Raw genomic sequence first — 14704 nt, 5'->3', positions numbered from 1 at the left:
TCTAACGGTTGGTTCCTTTCGTAATTTGTTATGTCGGGAGTATTTCGAACCTGTAGAATGGATGAAGGGTGAGTTAAACATGTATATATCTATTTTTTACGAGTTTATGAAGTTAGGAATGGATGCTTGTTTGAAATGTTGTATTGAGAATGTTCCGAATGCTTCTTTCTCCGTTCTTTCTTTTCTTTTGGTTATGTACTGTTTCTGTTATCCACACAGTCCTTATGTTCAATGTGCTAGCGAAGCTATTAGGTTCTCTCTCCCGCTGCTAGCGAAGTCGTAGGATGTTTTTTTTAAGTTAAAAAATTCTACCCGGTGCCTTCTACAGATGCCGAAGCACCGGGCAGTATGGAAAAAAAAATACTTATCAGTAAAAAGTCCTAATTATATGACGGGAAATGGTAACCGTAACTGTTCTGCGGAAGTATTTGCTTATTTTATCCGCCATCTTTATTGGCGACTTGGCATTGTTGGCGCGGTAGGGGGCACACTATAATTCACTTTTACCAAAAAGTATCGTCAATATGATCGATTCATATATCATTTTCACAAGACAAACATGTTAGCTGCCATCTAAATATATGGTTTTGGAGCTTTTATATCTACGAGATGTCCGATGGATTCCGAAATGAAACTGGAGAGGCGTATTTGAGAGTAAATGAGCATAAATTCATTATGATCAAATATAAAAATAACCTCAAATGTTCGAATCAATCTGTTATTGTTAGCATTTAAGTAATTGTTACATTAGATCGAGTATATCGAAATGCAATTGATGCACTCACTTCCATTGGGAACCTCTGTCCGTCGATCAGATGCTCGGAACCCCTCTTGCTGTCAGCGCCCCAGTGGAAGTGCAGTTGTAAGAACTGATATTTGTCGTCCATGCCACCCTCGTCAATAATCCTGGGGGCGTCTTTGGGTCCTGGACTGATTTGAACTGAAAAAAGAAACAATTTTATCAGATTCAATACCTAATCTTTCTATTTCCGAAGTTCTCTTCAGTTTATTTTTTAAAAAAATTCTATAATATATATATTATTAATGCTAAATGAAATTCGGATTTTCTGCAACATATGAAAGCAGAATTTAAATTATCTGCTTCCTTTTAATACTCAAAAATGTTTCCTGGATAATGTCAGATGCTCTTTCAAGATCAAGAGTATGAGAATAAGATAAAACCAAGTGGAATGAAATCAAATGACATCAAAATCACATGATGAACATAATTGCCACCTATCATCTAATATCCAAGTGATATGTCTTTTTTTTTCATTTACAAGATATATAGAAGACTTTAAAGTTAAATTTTCGCAAGACAATTTATATGTATAACATCAGTACGAATTGACTTCATTCACAATGGGATTCCAGTTAATTTTTTAGAATAAGGGCAGCTTTTTATGTAAAAAAGTCCCATTTCTTTAAGTTGTACTCTCCCAATTTACGAATTGACATCATTCAAATGCTAATCCAGTCAACTTTTTAAAATAGGGGCAGCGTTTTATGTAGAAAAGTCCAATTTTTTTGAGTTGCACTCTTATAATTTACGAATTGTCGTCATTCAGATGCTAATCCAGTCAACTTTTTAAAATAGGGGCAGCATTTTATGCAGAAAAGCCCCATTTCTTTGAGTTGTACTCTTATAATTTACGAACTGACGTCATTCAAATGCTAATCCAGTCAACTTTTTAACAATAAGAACACTTTCTTCTGTATAAAAGCTTCATTTTTTTTTCAATTATACACACTCATAATTTACGAATTGACATCATTCAATTGCTATTCCAGTCAACACTTATATTTACATAGCAAAAGAGACCTATTGAAATCTTACAGTGAATTTTAGATATTTTTTTGGGGGGGAGAAAGGAAGGAGAGAAAATATTATTTTTTCAAAAATACGCCAGGAATTCTATTTTTAGCTTTAAAAGAATGGGACTCTAATAAATATTTTTCTATGGAAACTCTGTAGATGTTTTCCGTAAATGAAAAAGAACAATAAAAACAGAACGTGAAACACTTTTCTTGCTCTTTCTTTCTGCCCCCACCATTCTTATTTTGTAAGGTTTCCAAATGCTTAAATCGAATTATGTTGTCCCCGGCGACTGTCGCAGCTTGAATTGTTTTAAACTTTTTCGATTGTGAGGCAACAATTCATATGAATAGCATAAAAACAAAAATGTTAAAAAAAATGCAGAATTTCTATGTGCCATTCAAAACTAAAGCATATTTTTGAGCAGGATTGTTAAGAAAATGTGGTTTAAAAATTGCCTATAACTATTCATAGTTTCATAAATCACAACTGCTAATAGTTGTTAATAAGATGAGTTGAACTACAGTTTCGTAGGTTGCAGATTAGTGACAAATTAGTTAGCTTTAATTCTATTATTACATAACAGCTATGTTCAGTTATCTAATTTTGTTTAGTTATATTAATTTTCTGTTTCAAAGCAACATTGAGACTATTTTGAGATAGACCTTGTAACTTTGAAACCCGGTTAGATGACGAGGACGATACTTGAGCTGACACCTTTCCCTCCAAGCTTATGTATCATACCAGGGAAAGGACGTTTGGAATACGGCATCAGATTTAATAAGTACCAATCCTGCAAGGCAGGTCTTCAGTAGTATCAGGACTCGAACCTCAAACCCTCGAGCCCCGAGACCAAGATTCTAATCATTAGGCCACCGCGGCCTTAAGTACAGCATCAATTATATCGATTATTTCTTCATTCATGTGACAAACATCTCAAATAGATGATTCAGTTCGATCTCAGAATTAATAAAGGAGTAGGGATGCTATGGATGCTTTATGGTAGATTTTCGAATTTAGGATGGTATGGCCGAGTGTTTCAGGCCTCACTCTATTGAAAATTTTCTATAATTAACGCCAAATTTGACAGAGAGGAGGGGCAGAGTGTGAAAAGTCGTATCGTCTCATTGGTAATGCACGACTGGAGAAAAGTTTGACTCCTCATGTATTGTTCTTTCCATTTAACCATTGTTCGAAATTAGAGGGATGGTCCCAAAATAATCATTGGGAACTAAACGAGAGTAGAATTCTAAATGTGAAGAAAATTTGAAAAACAAGCATAAAAGAACCGGATATCATTTCCCAGATATGTGGCTTTTTGTTTCAAATACTTTTGATTCTAATCTTTTTTTTCTTTTTCTGCAGCATCAACGATTTCCAATAATTAATAATAAAATATAGTTTACGGTCTTTATACATATATACGAATAATATTATTATACATAGCTTGATTGACGTGAGGTTTGTAGTTTCCAAAATGTTTGATTTCCATTTGTCACAAATAAACGAGCAGTAAAATTCCAGAAAACAAATATTATTATACTGCAAGCCAAATCCATAACAAAATAGCGATAAAAAAAAAAGAACTAGTAAAAGCTCCCCCTAAGAAGTTGCACAAAGAATTCGTCTTGTAATAATTGGATGCCATCGTATGAGGATGGGAAGGGTAGAACAAGATTCAAGAATATTTATTTTGACTAGTGACTGATAGCAGTGAAAAAAAGAGAAATCGTATCAAACATAATTAAAAAATTACATTACATACTTTTATGTTTCAGTTTTAATAAATAGATATTTGGATATTTTAATCGATAACTCTCCTTTACTCTTATGGATAATCTTAAAAAGACGAGAATCAGAAGTTAATAAATGCTATTTTAACCCCTTAGTCGGTTTATCCATATCCTGTGCGTACTTTGATTTATCGTATTTTTGTACTTTTTTAAACAGTAATTATTATTAACATTCAGAAATATTATAATTCAATGCAAAAATTACCTGAAATAGACAAATATATATCATTATATGGATTATCTTTGAATTAAAATGGCAGAATATTCTCTAAATAAAGATCTCTAATAAAGATAATTAAATAGTAGAGAAAGTAAAATTTCCCTAAATAATAAATGTTATTATCAATTAAGCGATTGAATAATCTTATTGCTCTAAGAATTATAGGTGGTAAATGTTTTCATGAGTTAAATCTTGAATGAGAATAGAATCATTTGCTAAATTGAACCTCCTAATGAAATAATATAATTCAAGAGATCATTTGTCTACGTTTAAAAAAAAAAAAAAATTTTTTTTTTTTTTTTTTTTTTTTTTTTTTTGTAAAAATGTGATTTTTTGAAAATTTAATATTTTCAATGTTTGAACAATTTTCCTTAAAAAACCGAGTGCATTTCGTTTTTAAAATCATTTTTTTGGGGAAGGGGTATTATGTTGAATTTTATATTTACATTTATATACATTTTAATGCTATTTTATATCTTTAAATTCTATTTTCTCACATTCTAATGTTTGATTAAATTTTCATTCGAAAAACCTCATGAATTAAAATTTAATGCATATTTTTTTTATTTAAATTTGTTATAATGATTTCTCAATATGTTCTTCAGTTCTCTAACTAGAGGATAAGTAATCTATTCATTTAGAAATATTTTATAGCTGTCTTAATCCTTCACAATGAAAAAAATACAGAAAATTTCATGTTACTTATTAGTCGAACACCAGTACTTAAAGAATGGATAGAAACACAACTTATTTTTTAGTTCAAGAGCTCTTCAAGTAATTTATATACAAATATTTAAGCAAAATCATTTGATAAACTTTTTAAAAATTCATAAAATCCTTTTATCACTTAACTGGTATATCTTGGTTTCATAAATGTTTTTTTTATCTTTCTTTGTCCAAAAATTCAAAAATGTATCTATTTTAGAGCATGTTTCAAAAAATTCACCTCAAACGTAGTCACATATCTGAAACAAAATTTAATACCACACTTGATATTCGATCCTTTATAATCAAAGTGCAGTTTGGTGCATTAAAATAATATTACTAAATAAATTTTTGTTTGTAGTACATGGATATCATTAATTAGTTTAGGTTAATATACGATCAACATGTTTTTGAATAATACAACGAATGAATCTACTGATTAAAATCTACCTGAAGTACGCTTACTCTTTGTAGAAAATCTAATATCGATTGAAACGGAAATACGTGTTGTTCATCTAGAGCATCAAAGGAGCAGTATTCAATCAAAATGAATGAGAGCGAGATATAAATATCGTGATCTCGATAATTAATTAGTGTGGTTCGCCTGAGGCAAGAACTTGAAATCAACATTTTGACAAGAACTCTCATCACAGCACGTCATTACACATTCCGTTCCTTACATTTTAGTTCCGTACATTTTAGAAATGATTTCAATTGTATACTTTTGAGTTTGGAATAATTAGCCTGGGAACTGTTTCCGACCGCAAGTGGTATTCACGAATGGTTTTAATTTTTCTAGATATTTTGAGAGGGGAAGTTCAAGTGTAATGTTTGTTATTGTTTCAGAAACAGGCAGAAACCATTCATAACATAAGCCTGTCGATGACTCGTCTTCAGAACGTTCTTGAAATATCTCCCTAGGGCAGAGTCGACGAAAGTGGGCTATCGCTTAGAAAGAACCGTAAATTTTAGGGTCATAAAATAAATAACTTATAATACGATGTAATAACTTAATAACTTATAAATAAATAACTTATAATGCAATGCAACTTATAATGTAATATGTAAATATGGTTTATTGGATCTTTTCTGCTTTCTCGTATAAGAAGTATGCAATGAGAACTTATTTTAATCGTCATATTAGCTGGAATGGTCTTCCCAAAACTTTCTCGCATACTTTCTAATAAATTCGTCATGCTAGAGAACGCCTTATATGGCATTCGCGTACAATAGTAACGAAATATAAAACTTTGGCGTGAATTTAGCATTTTTGCTGAATCTATCGTATCATCTTGGCGAGTTATTTGGCAATTAATCCCTTGCATACGGTTAATAGTATCCGAAAATCGACTTTGTGTTTCAGAACACGTTTTTCTCAACCGATGGAAACAAAAAATTTGATAAAGAATTATAGTTTTAGTCATAAAATCCCATATCAAATTTGATATAGTATTTAATTCACTAAGTTTTTGAATTATTGAGTTTAGATGTTTCTGAAAGAACGGACCAACAACAGTCAACCCGTCATTGGATTGGACTCAACATTTGAAAGATGTCTACACTATAGTTAATTTTGTGTACCGAATTTTATCAATACAGCTTTCTTCATTTTATAATAATCGTTTTAACTTATATCCAAGATAACTGCAAAATGTTTCAAGCTAAACGGATGAAATTTGTTATACAGGCTTTACACCAAATTTGTAGTTTTCTATCGAATTTTGAACAAAATCAATTCAGAAGAAATCTGAAGCTTTGGAAAAATCACTTCCAATGGTTTATATTGTGTGTATTATGCCAAACGATTTTTTTATTCTTGTATATTGTCTAAATAAATTCGTTTTCGAAAAAAATATATTGTTCAGTAAATGATATAAATACGAAACATCAAAATAGGCTAATTATGAGAAAATTTTTTAAAAGCACCATTAGTTTAAGTTTACAACATCTTAGGATTGGATTATATTTTCCTATGTACAACAGATTAGTAATTAATCACTATACGATAAATGCTTAGTTGTATCTTGTAAATTTATTTCATAAAGAATGATATTATTAGAAGTTTTGAATAATTATTGCTTGAAATTTTGCATGAATTTATGTTCAATAAATGCGACAAACTAATGCCTTTTAAGGTTTTTTTTAAGAATAATATTTTTTATAATGTTTATCTAGAAGATATTTTTGTTTCATATTGGAATACTGAACCATTATCAATAAAACTATTTTCGGCCTTACTTCTCGGGCGTTTCCTCAACGCCTGGTAGCTTTCACTTTTTATTGTGTAAACAGACGATTATCGATGGCAGAAAACAAAATGAGTAGGTTTTTAAATAAAACGTGTAAAGTGTGTTCCAATTACACGCATGAAATCTTCCATAGGATTGTGCATTTTCTGCGATGACAGGCGAGGTCAATCAAAAGCAAAACTAGTTAGGCATTATTATGAAATATAATCATACAAAAAATAATTCTGGAGGTGAAATCTGTTTTCTGTACAAGACTAGGTTAGTAGTTACTAGATAAATCTTTCAAATTAAAAAAAAAATCTTTTGATTTTGTTGAATATGTAGTGAAATAAAACATCCTTTCTTTCTTTATTCTTAAATTATTGTGTAGATTATTTTCATAACGGTTTTTGTAAGTTGTAAAACAGTTAACAATAAGCAATTTCTGAAATTATTCTAAACTGAAAAAAAAACGCATTATATTCCAACGAATGGTTCGAATTTTGCAATGAAATCTAATGACGCTTATAAATTTCTCCGAAAAAAGTGAATATGATTGTCATTTAATTTACTTGTGTCATAGGCGAATTAATTTCGAAAATTCTAGTGAAATGCAAATTATCAACAAAAAAAAATTAATAATATCCATCGTTCCAATTAATTATATACAGTACACTCCCGAGTATCTTGTTCTCGACTATCCAGCTTCCGTACTATCTCGCCTTTATCGTAATCAATGGAAGAAGGCAAGGCATTGGAAGCGGGCGTCTCCTACATGTTGTTGTGCAAAATACAAGTTATGAAAGGAAAAGAGCAGCGTTCTGCTTGCTGTTCTTTGTTTCGCCAGTGCGTAACGGACCGCCATTGTTGCCACTATTCCTAACTGCACAGTACGTACAGGATTCGTAAATTGTTCTTGGAGTATGCTTAATGTTTTTTTTAAGCATGTTACAATGAAGAATACACAATTTATGTTAAAATGTGAACAGTTTATAGCCTTTAACCTACTTTTTATTTAAAATAAATTTTTGCAGTGCAGAATATAATCATATATAAACTACCAGTATCGAGCCTTCTAATTTAACTCGATACGTTACCGACAACTGCTTCTACGATTTACTGAGCCTGGCCGCGTTCACATTCTACTTAGCTTGAGATGAATGGAGGGCTTAGTATTCAATAAGAAGTGAGAAAATACTTCTATAACAGTGAGTTTTGGTATAAAAAAACTTTGTCTTCTGGTATTGGTGGGTAAAAAAATGAGTTCATAGAACGGCTTATTCGGCTTTTTTATTATCCGGCTTGTCCTTCCGCCACATTAGGCCGGATACTCGGAAGTGTGTTAAAATTTTAAACAAAGTTTTATTCCATACAAATAGCTGGATCAAATTTGAAGCATACTTTGGACTTCTTAAAAACATGGACATAATTATAAATAAATTATATACCGAGGTTGATTACTTGAAGAAATTTAATGACTAAAAAGCACAACTCAGCTTTGTTGCCTCAAAGAAACGATGAAAAACAATAATATGGGGCAAATGAAAGATTTGGTTCACTAAGCTCTCGGCAGGGATTCCACGCTACGAGGAATCCCGGAATTTAAGAGAAACTGAAAAAAAAGATTTTACTTTGTGTACTAAATGCACTTAATTAGTTATTAGTTATAGTTTTTAAAAACTTTTGCAATAATTAATCACAATGTCACTATCAGATGTTTTCCGAAGCCTTCCATTTAATGAATGTTAGCAGCGGGGGCGCCAGGATGGATTAAACTGTACCTTTTTTTTATCAGGATCGTCTGCAATTTTTAATTCAAAAATTACTAAATTTATTTTAAGCCTTTGCACACGGAAAAGTAATTCGATACATAATTATTCGCCTAATACAAAGATTTATTTATTGCTCCGAAAAATAAATGTATATAAAATCGGTTTAAGTTAAATTTCCGCAAACAAATTTATCTAAATCTTTTTACCATTCTGTAACTATTTTCAAAAATTAGAATTTCAAAAAAAAAAAAAAAAAAAAAGTGAAACGTCAAAATGATGCACTGTCTTGAATAGTGTATGATAGGAGACATTCGAGTGAAAAAGGGTTAAATATGCTTGTTGAAATACATTGTCCTAGAATTGAGAAATGTTCTAGAAATATTTAAAAAAGTAATGTATATAGATTATTGATTGTTAAGTCTCCCTTTTATTTTCACTTATATGAAGTATACAATGCGAAAATATTGTAATCGTCAAAAAATTGGATCTCAAGACTTTTGACGAATTTCCACATTTTAGATCTCACCGAATTAAAAGAAAAAAAAGAGGTTTTATAACTGCTTGTGACTAAAATAAACAAGACCGATTTGACCTGGATGGGTGAAATTTGGTATATGGGCTTTAGATCAAATTTGTAGTTTTTTGTCAAATTTTTAACGAAATCCCTTCAGAGGAAGTCTCTTTGCTGGCTGCCCAAATATGAGTTAACATTATAACTAAACAGGTAATATATATAAAAAAAATTTTTTTTTGAAGTCAATTCCTACTTAGGTCAACAAAAAAAATTATTTTAGTTACTTTTTATTAAATAATTGCAATTAATATAAATATGTATATACATATGACAGAATTACAATATTAAGTGGCAAAATAGAGCTTGGCGACAACTTGGTGACCATTTGGCGACATGGTGACGGATTTGGTGACTTTGTCGACCAAATAGAAATTATTGGACAAATTAATTAATTAATATTTGAAAAAAACTGTATTAATTAACATCAAGAGTCATCCACTACAAGTTTAAAAAAATGTATTTGAACTTGAGTGGATAAATTAAAAGTATTTTATTAACGATTGAAAATTTGTTCAAGATATATAAATATACTATATAGGGAGAGTGTGAACTAATAGTAGGATTTGAAAAACGAAGAGAGCTTGATGGATAAGATTTTGTGCACATATTTAAGATTTAAGCTGTAGAAATGCATCAAATTTGGAATCAAATCGTCTAAAATTTGACCGACTTTCTTTACTTTCACAAATACGTGAAAGCGATAACTCAAAAATGCAGTGACTTAAATAAAAGAAACTTTTATAAGATCTTGTGTTTACAATTTAAGATCTGTGCCGAATTTTAATTTTAAGTGGCTGGATAAAAAGCGTCCGAAATACGCATTTGTAGTTCTGGTGATTATGTATTAATTGCATTTTAGGCGATTCATCGCCGAAGATCACACGCCAATATACTCTTTCATAACTGTTGTTCGTCGATGGCATGAGGCTAATTATGAGAATTCTTAGTGAATATGCGAGAAAGTTTGGTGAAAACCACTCCTGCTGATTGTGTAATGTTTTTACATCAAATCCCTCAATAAAATAGTTTTTTTGTGTATTTTAGATCCCTGATTCTTGCAAATCTATCTGATACCTACACTTCCTTTCTTCAGTGCATAAAGGAAACACGCATTTTTTGGTTAAGTGCCACATATTTTGGATAGTTCTGGCGACCCTGACGAGACACGAAGTGAGAAAAACTACACTAGTTGTATCGTTTTCTCGAAATGCCTTGAGTCTGTGTTCCGCTATTTATAAATAGATCGTTAAGCCAAAAAGAAACTAGCTACAAAATCAGGCTGAAATTGGCTTTTACAGAAAAGACTTTTCGCCTTACCATATTTTATTACATTTCGTTTATAATTTTAAATAAAATATTTCGATCATTAAATTGCTTTTTTTTTTAAAAAAAAAAGAGAGAGAGTAAAATCTATTTTTATAAAGATTGTGATGGCAGTTAACCTCCGAAATTTTTCTCAGTAAGGGAGACACAATCATTCATGGAGTTGTGGGCGAGGGTGGATAAGCCCTATTTAGAAAATTCATGACAAATCCTAATGATTTAGTATTTTATTCGTTGAAATTAATCATACACATTTCATAAAAATTACAGATACAATTGTATGATTAATTGTCGATTCATTAACATATTGATATATAGTATATAATAAAAATGTATATATCTATACATAGTATAAAATGAAATCTCCTGAAAGCGTCTGTTTGAAAGAGAAAACTCGAGAACTGATATTAAGGATATTTGTACCATTTTATGAGACATTTATTGGGAAAAGTTTTGGTATATTGGAGTCATATCAAAATAAAATCATTATCATTATCAAATCTCATAATTGCGATTTTAATTATTTTCCTACTACCATTCGCGCATGCGTAAAACAGCAGTATCTGTGCTTTGCACTTATCTGCGCATGTGCGAAAAACCTCAAACTGCGCAGCAAAAAGCAAGAGCAGCGGTATGGATATGTGATACATTTCTTTGTTTACGTCTGATTTTAAGCAGCGATTCAAAACTCATTATGCCCATATAAAGGAAATCCAACATTTTCCGGAGCACATTAAATGCCAAAATGCTTTGTTTGTTGCGTTGTATGAAAAAATGAAGGAAAGAACCATTCGGTTAGCGAATATCAGAGAAATAATGTCCACATGACTTATTTGTATATTTTTAAATTTTAAAACAGCTTTTCTATTGTATATTTTTAGTGAATTGTTTTGTCTATGAACATATCATATTTTTATCTTTTTTACAGTCTAAATATTTCTGAATGTGTGCTATAAAAATTGTTTTGTAGTTATTTTTGATGATTTCTAAAAGTAATTTTATGTTTGTTTGATGTTGCGTGGCATGCCCATGTCATATCGGGTGGACATTATTAAGCTAGCTTTAAACTTAAACTTAAATTTAAAGCTAATTTTTCCTCTTGAAATGTTATGCCACGGGCAACGCTGTGCGGGTACTGCTAGTATGGTATATATCTGGTATTAAATATATCGTATATAATATATGGTATTTAATATGTTATATACATCTTATATAAGAATAAATATATCGTTTATAATTAATTATACGTGAGCTGCTATAACACATAATTTAAATAAAAATTATTGTAGCTATGCATTGTGAATTATATACCAGATCCCCCTCTAAATAATTTAACCAATTCAATAAAAATGTATACTTTTTTTTTTTTTTTTTTGTAAAACAAGAAAAAGAATATTGTTAAAATTTCAAGATGCAAAAACTAATTCGAAATTGAATTCATTAGATATTAACTAAAATTTTTGACATTTTTTCCCCATTAAATTTGGTGAATGATAATCAATAATCAATATTTCTATGCTATCTTAAATTATTGAATCAAAAATATTATTTTCTTATGATATCAATTTCCTTTTAGTACAATTTTTTTTTTTGAATTCGTATTAATTTTTCAAAGTTTAATAAATAATTTTACAGATGTGGACAATTTTGAAACAAGAAAGTTTATATAAACTCGGTTGCTAAGAAACGGTAAAAATTTGAATTACTTTAATTTTATTTTTTGATATTTCTGTTCAATTTTTTAAACATTTTTTGGTTATGCCTTTTATTAGTTAAAAAAGAATTTTGAAATTTATTTCTTAAAAAAAAAGAACTACAGACGATAGAAAGATCTTATGTACTATAATATCTTACATGTATAAGCTTTTGCTTTTCCAAAAAAAAAAAAAAAAAAAAGGTTTTAAAAAAGCATTTGTTTAAATGCGCAATGGAATTGCGCCGAGTACTAATACCAACTTTCTTGCTCCTTATCATACGATGCGCTATTAAAATTTTGTTCACAAATATATAGGCAAAGGTAAGATTTTAATTAAGGCATTTATTAATTAAAAGCACGAAAATTTCATTCCAAATAATACTGAGTATGACTGGATATTGACGCAATGATTTAAATAAATGAAATTTGGTCTGTGGCTATACGAATACAGTTGAATATCAGAAGATCGTACCCTATTCGGTTCTTTCGCAGTTATTCTTGGACAGTGGCGATCAGTTAAAAATACAAAAGTATGTGCAGAATGCTAAAAATAAAAATCTGAGCGCTTCATGACCTTGAGCAAGGTCAAAAATTTTATTCGGGGATGAGAATGGGGATAAGACCTTTATTACAGAATATGGGAAAAAAGGAAATAAGGTACAAGCAACGAATAAAAAGAGGAATGATTCTTACTCGTGTGCCCATTATTCTCAATAACGGCGTCTTCCAGAGGGTCGTCGTAGTTGTCGAACACGAAAGCGTCCAGTTCATCATTGTGATCCACTTCACTGTTCACGATGTCGATCGGGGACTGCCTGGAGCCGCCGCATTTTTTGTACATCTCCGGCCAATGCTTTGGACCTATGAAAAGAAAAAATTTCTTACTCATTGATATATTTCTTGAGTATGGCTGGAGCAAAAATGTGTTGGAATTTTCTGCATTAATATGGCTTATTACACTCAGTTGCGTAATTAGAAGTACGGGCATTATACTTTGTCTAATCCGATACTCGTTACTTCCACATTTCTCCTAATCAGACGTAAACAACTGTTAGAACATGTTATTTGCTGATGAGCCGCTGTTTCTCATTAAAATTTAAAATCTTCGTCCTTCCTGTACAAGATTTATCGGTTTAACAATGCTTCAACTTAATATCGCAATATAATATTTTTTCCCCCTAACGTGTTGTTGGTTCTTTTCCTACTCATAGAAAAATGCTTCATTGTATAATTTAGTTATATATGTATGATTCTATATAGTTCGAACACTTTTTTAAAATCCGGCAAATGTCTGATCCCACATGTTCCGGATAAAAGAGAGTCTATTGTACTGTATTGTAATTGTCGGTTATGTCACTATTTCACGAATTAAAGCCATTAAAGTCTATAATTTGTCTATAAAAGTCTATAATTTTCTGAGCAAAACTGAATCAAATCAACTCCAATCCCTTGGTCAACAAATTATTTATTTAGTATGATGCAGACGTAACATATTTTTCCAGATGTCAGACCAATAAAAAGACAATTTTGGTTTTAATTTATTTTCTCATGGAAGGACAGGGTTTGTACAAGAGGATGAAGAGGACAAGTGTGAGAAATATTTCCCTCAGCGCGCGCAGCGTGAGAATTGTATAGTCATCGATTTTTTTAAAGCGCATGTTAGAAATAATAAAGAAAAAAGAAAAAAAAAGAAAAATTTGGGTGAGGAAATATGAGAAAGTTTTATAATTAGTTAGTATGGGCTAATTTAAAATTAAAAAAAAAAGAAATTAATCAGGATTTAAATTAGATTAAATATATCATTACACACACACATATATATATACGTTTATATAGCAAAAAGATTGAGTTTGATTGTTTGAGTTCTTAATACATATTAATACATTTGATTGTTTGAGTTCTTAATACATATTAATACATTTGATTGTTTGAGTTCTTAATACATATTAATACATTTGATTGTTTGAGTTCTTAATACATATTAATATATTTGATTGTTTGAGTTCTTAATACATATCTTTCCTTATCCATTAGAATCCCATTTCCTTATCCTTTCTGAAAAAAAAATCCATTAGCTTTTAATCAACATTATCTTGTAGAAATTAAGCGTCACTTAAAATTCATTAAAATATTATCATTCGGTTTTGAAAAATGCTGCATTAAAATTATCTTTGTAATATTTTCTAAAACAGTTATATTCTGAAGATTTGTATTTTGGAAATGTATTTTTGGTCTACAAAACGCATATTTTGGATTTACACAAAATTAATATTTTTGAGATATATTCAATGTAAAGAATTGTAACTTTCGATTACTACTGAATGATCGACGATAGTATAAAAACTATTCAAATATGATAAGGATTATGTCCTCAACCGTTTTTGGCCTAGTGTGAAGCGGAATTTTTTTAACTTGGCATTTTAGCAATCAACGCAGCATTTATATTCTCAACTGAGCGAATTTTTGGCTTAGCTTGAATTAAAATATTTATAACTTGACGCTTCGGCTTGCTACCGATAAAAATAATGATGTCATCAATGTAAGGGCTTTTTTTTTTCTTCGAATTCCTTCTTGGTA

General features: G+C 30.2%; 1 protein-coding gene across 1 annotated transcript in view; it reads right to left on the bottom strand.

The window, feature by feature from the left end:
* The window catches only part of LOC129962970 (carbonic anhydrase 2-like), a 140524-nt gene that overhangs the window by 24281 nt on the left and 101539 nt on the right, over positions 1–14704 (bottom strand). Inside the window, exons 3-4 of the mRNA XM_056076976.1 lie at positions 12821–12988; positions 786–940 (exon numbers count right to left, since the gene is read on the bottom strand). Coding sequence (XP_055932951.1) covers positions 786–940; positions 12821–12988 — 323 coding nt within the window. The remainder of the gene's footprint in view (positions 1–785; positions 941–12820; positions 12989–14704) is intronic.

This window comes from Argiope bruennichi, chromosome 1 (genome assembly GCF_947563725.1).
Source record: "Argiope bruennichi chromosome 1, qqArgBrue1.1, whole genome shotgun sequence".
Lineage (NCBI taxonomy): Eukaryota > Metazoa > Arthropoda > Arachnida > Araneae > Araneidae > Argiope > Argiope bruennichi.
The sequence above is the reverse complement of the archived record's forward strand: the minus strand, read 5'-3'. Positions and strand labels throughout refer to the sequence as shown.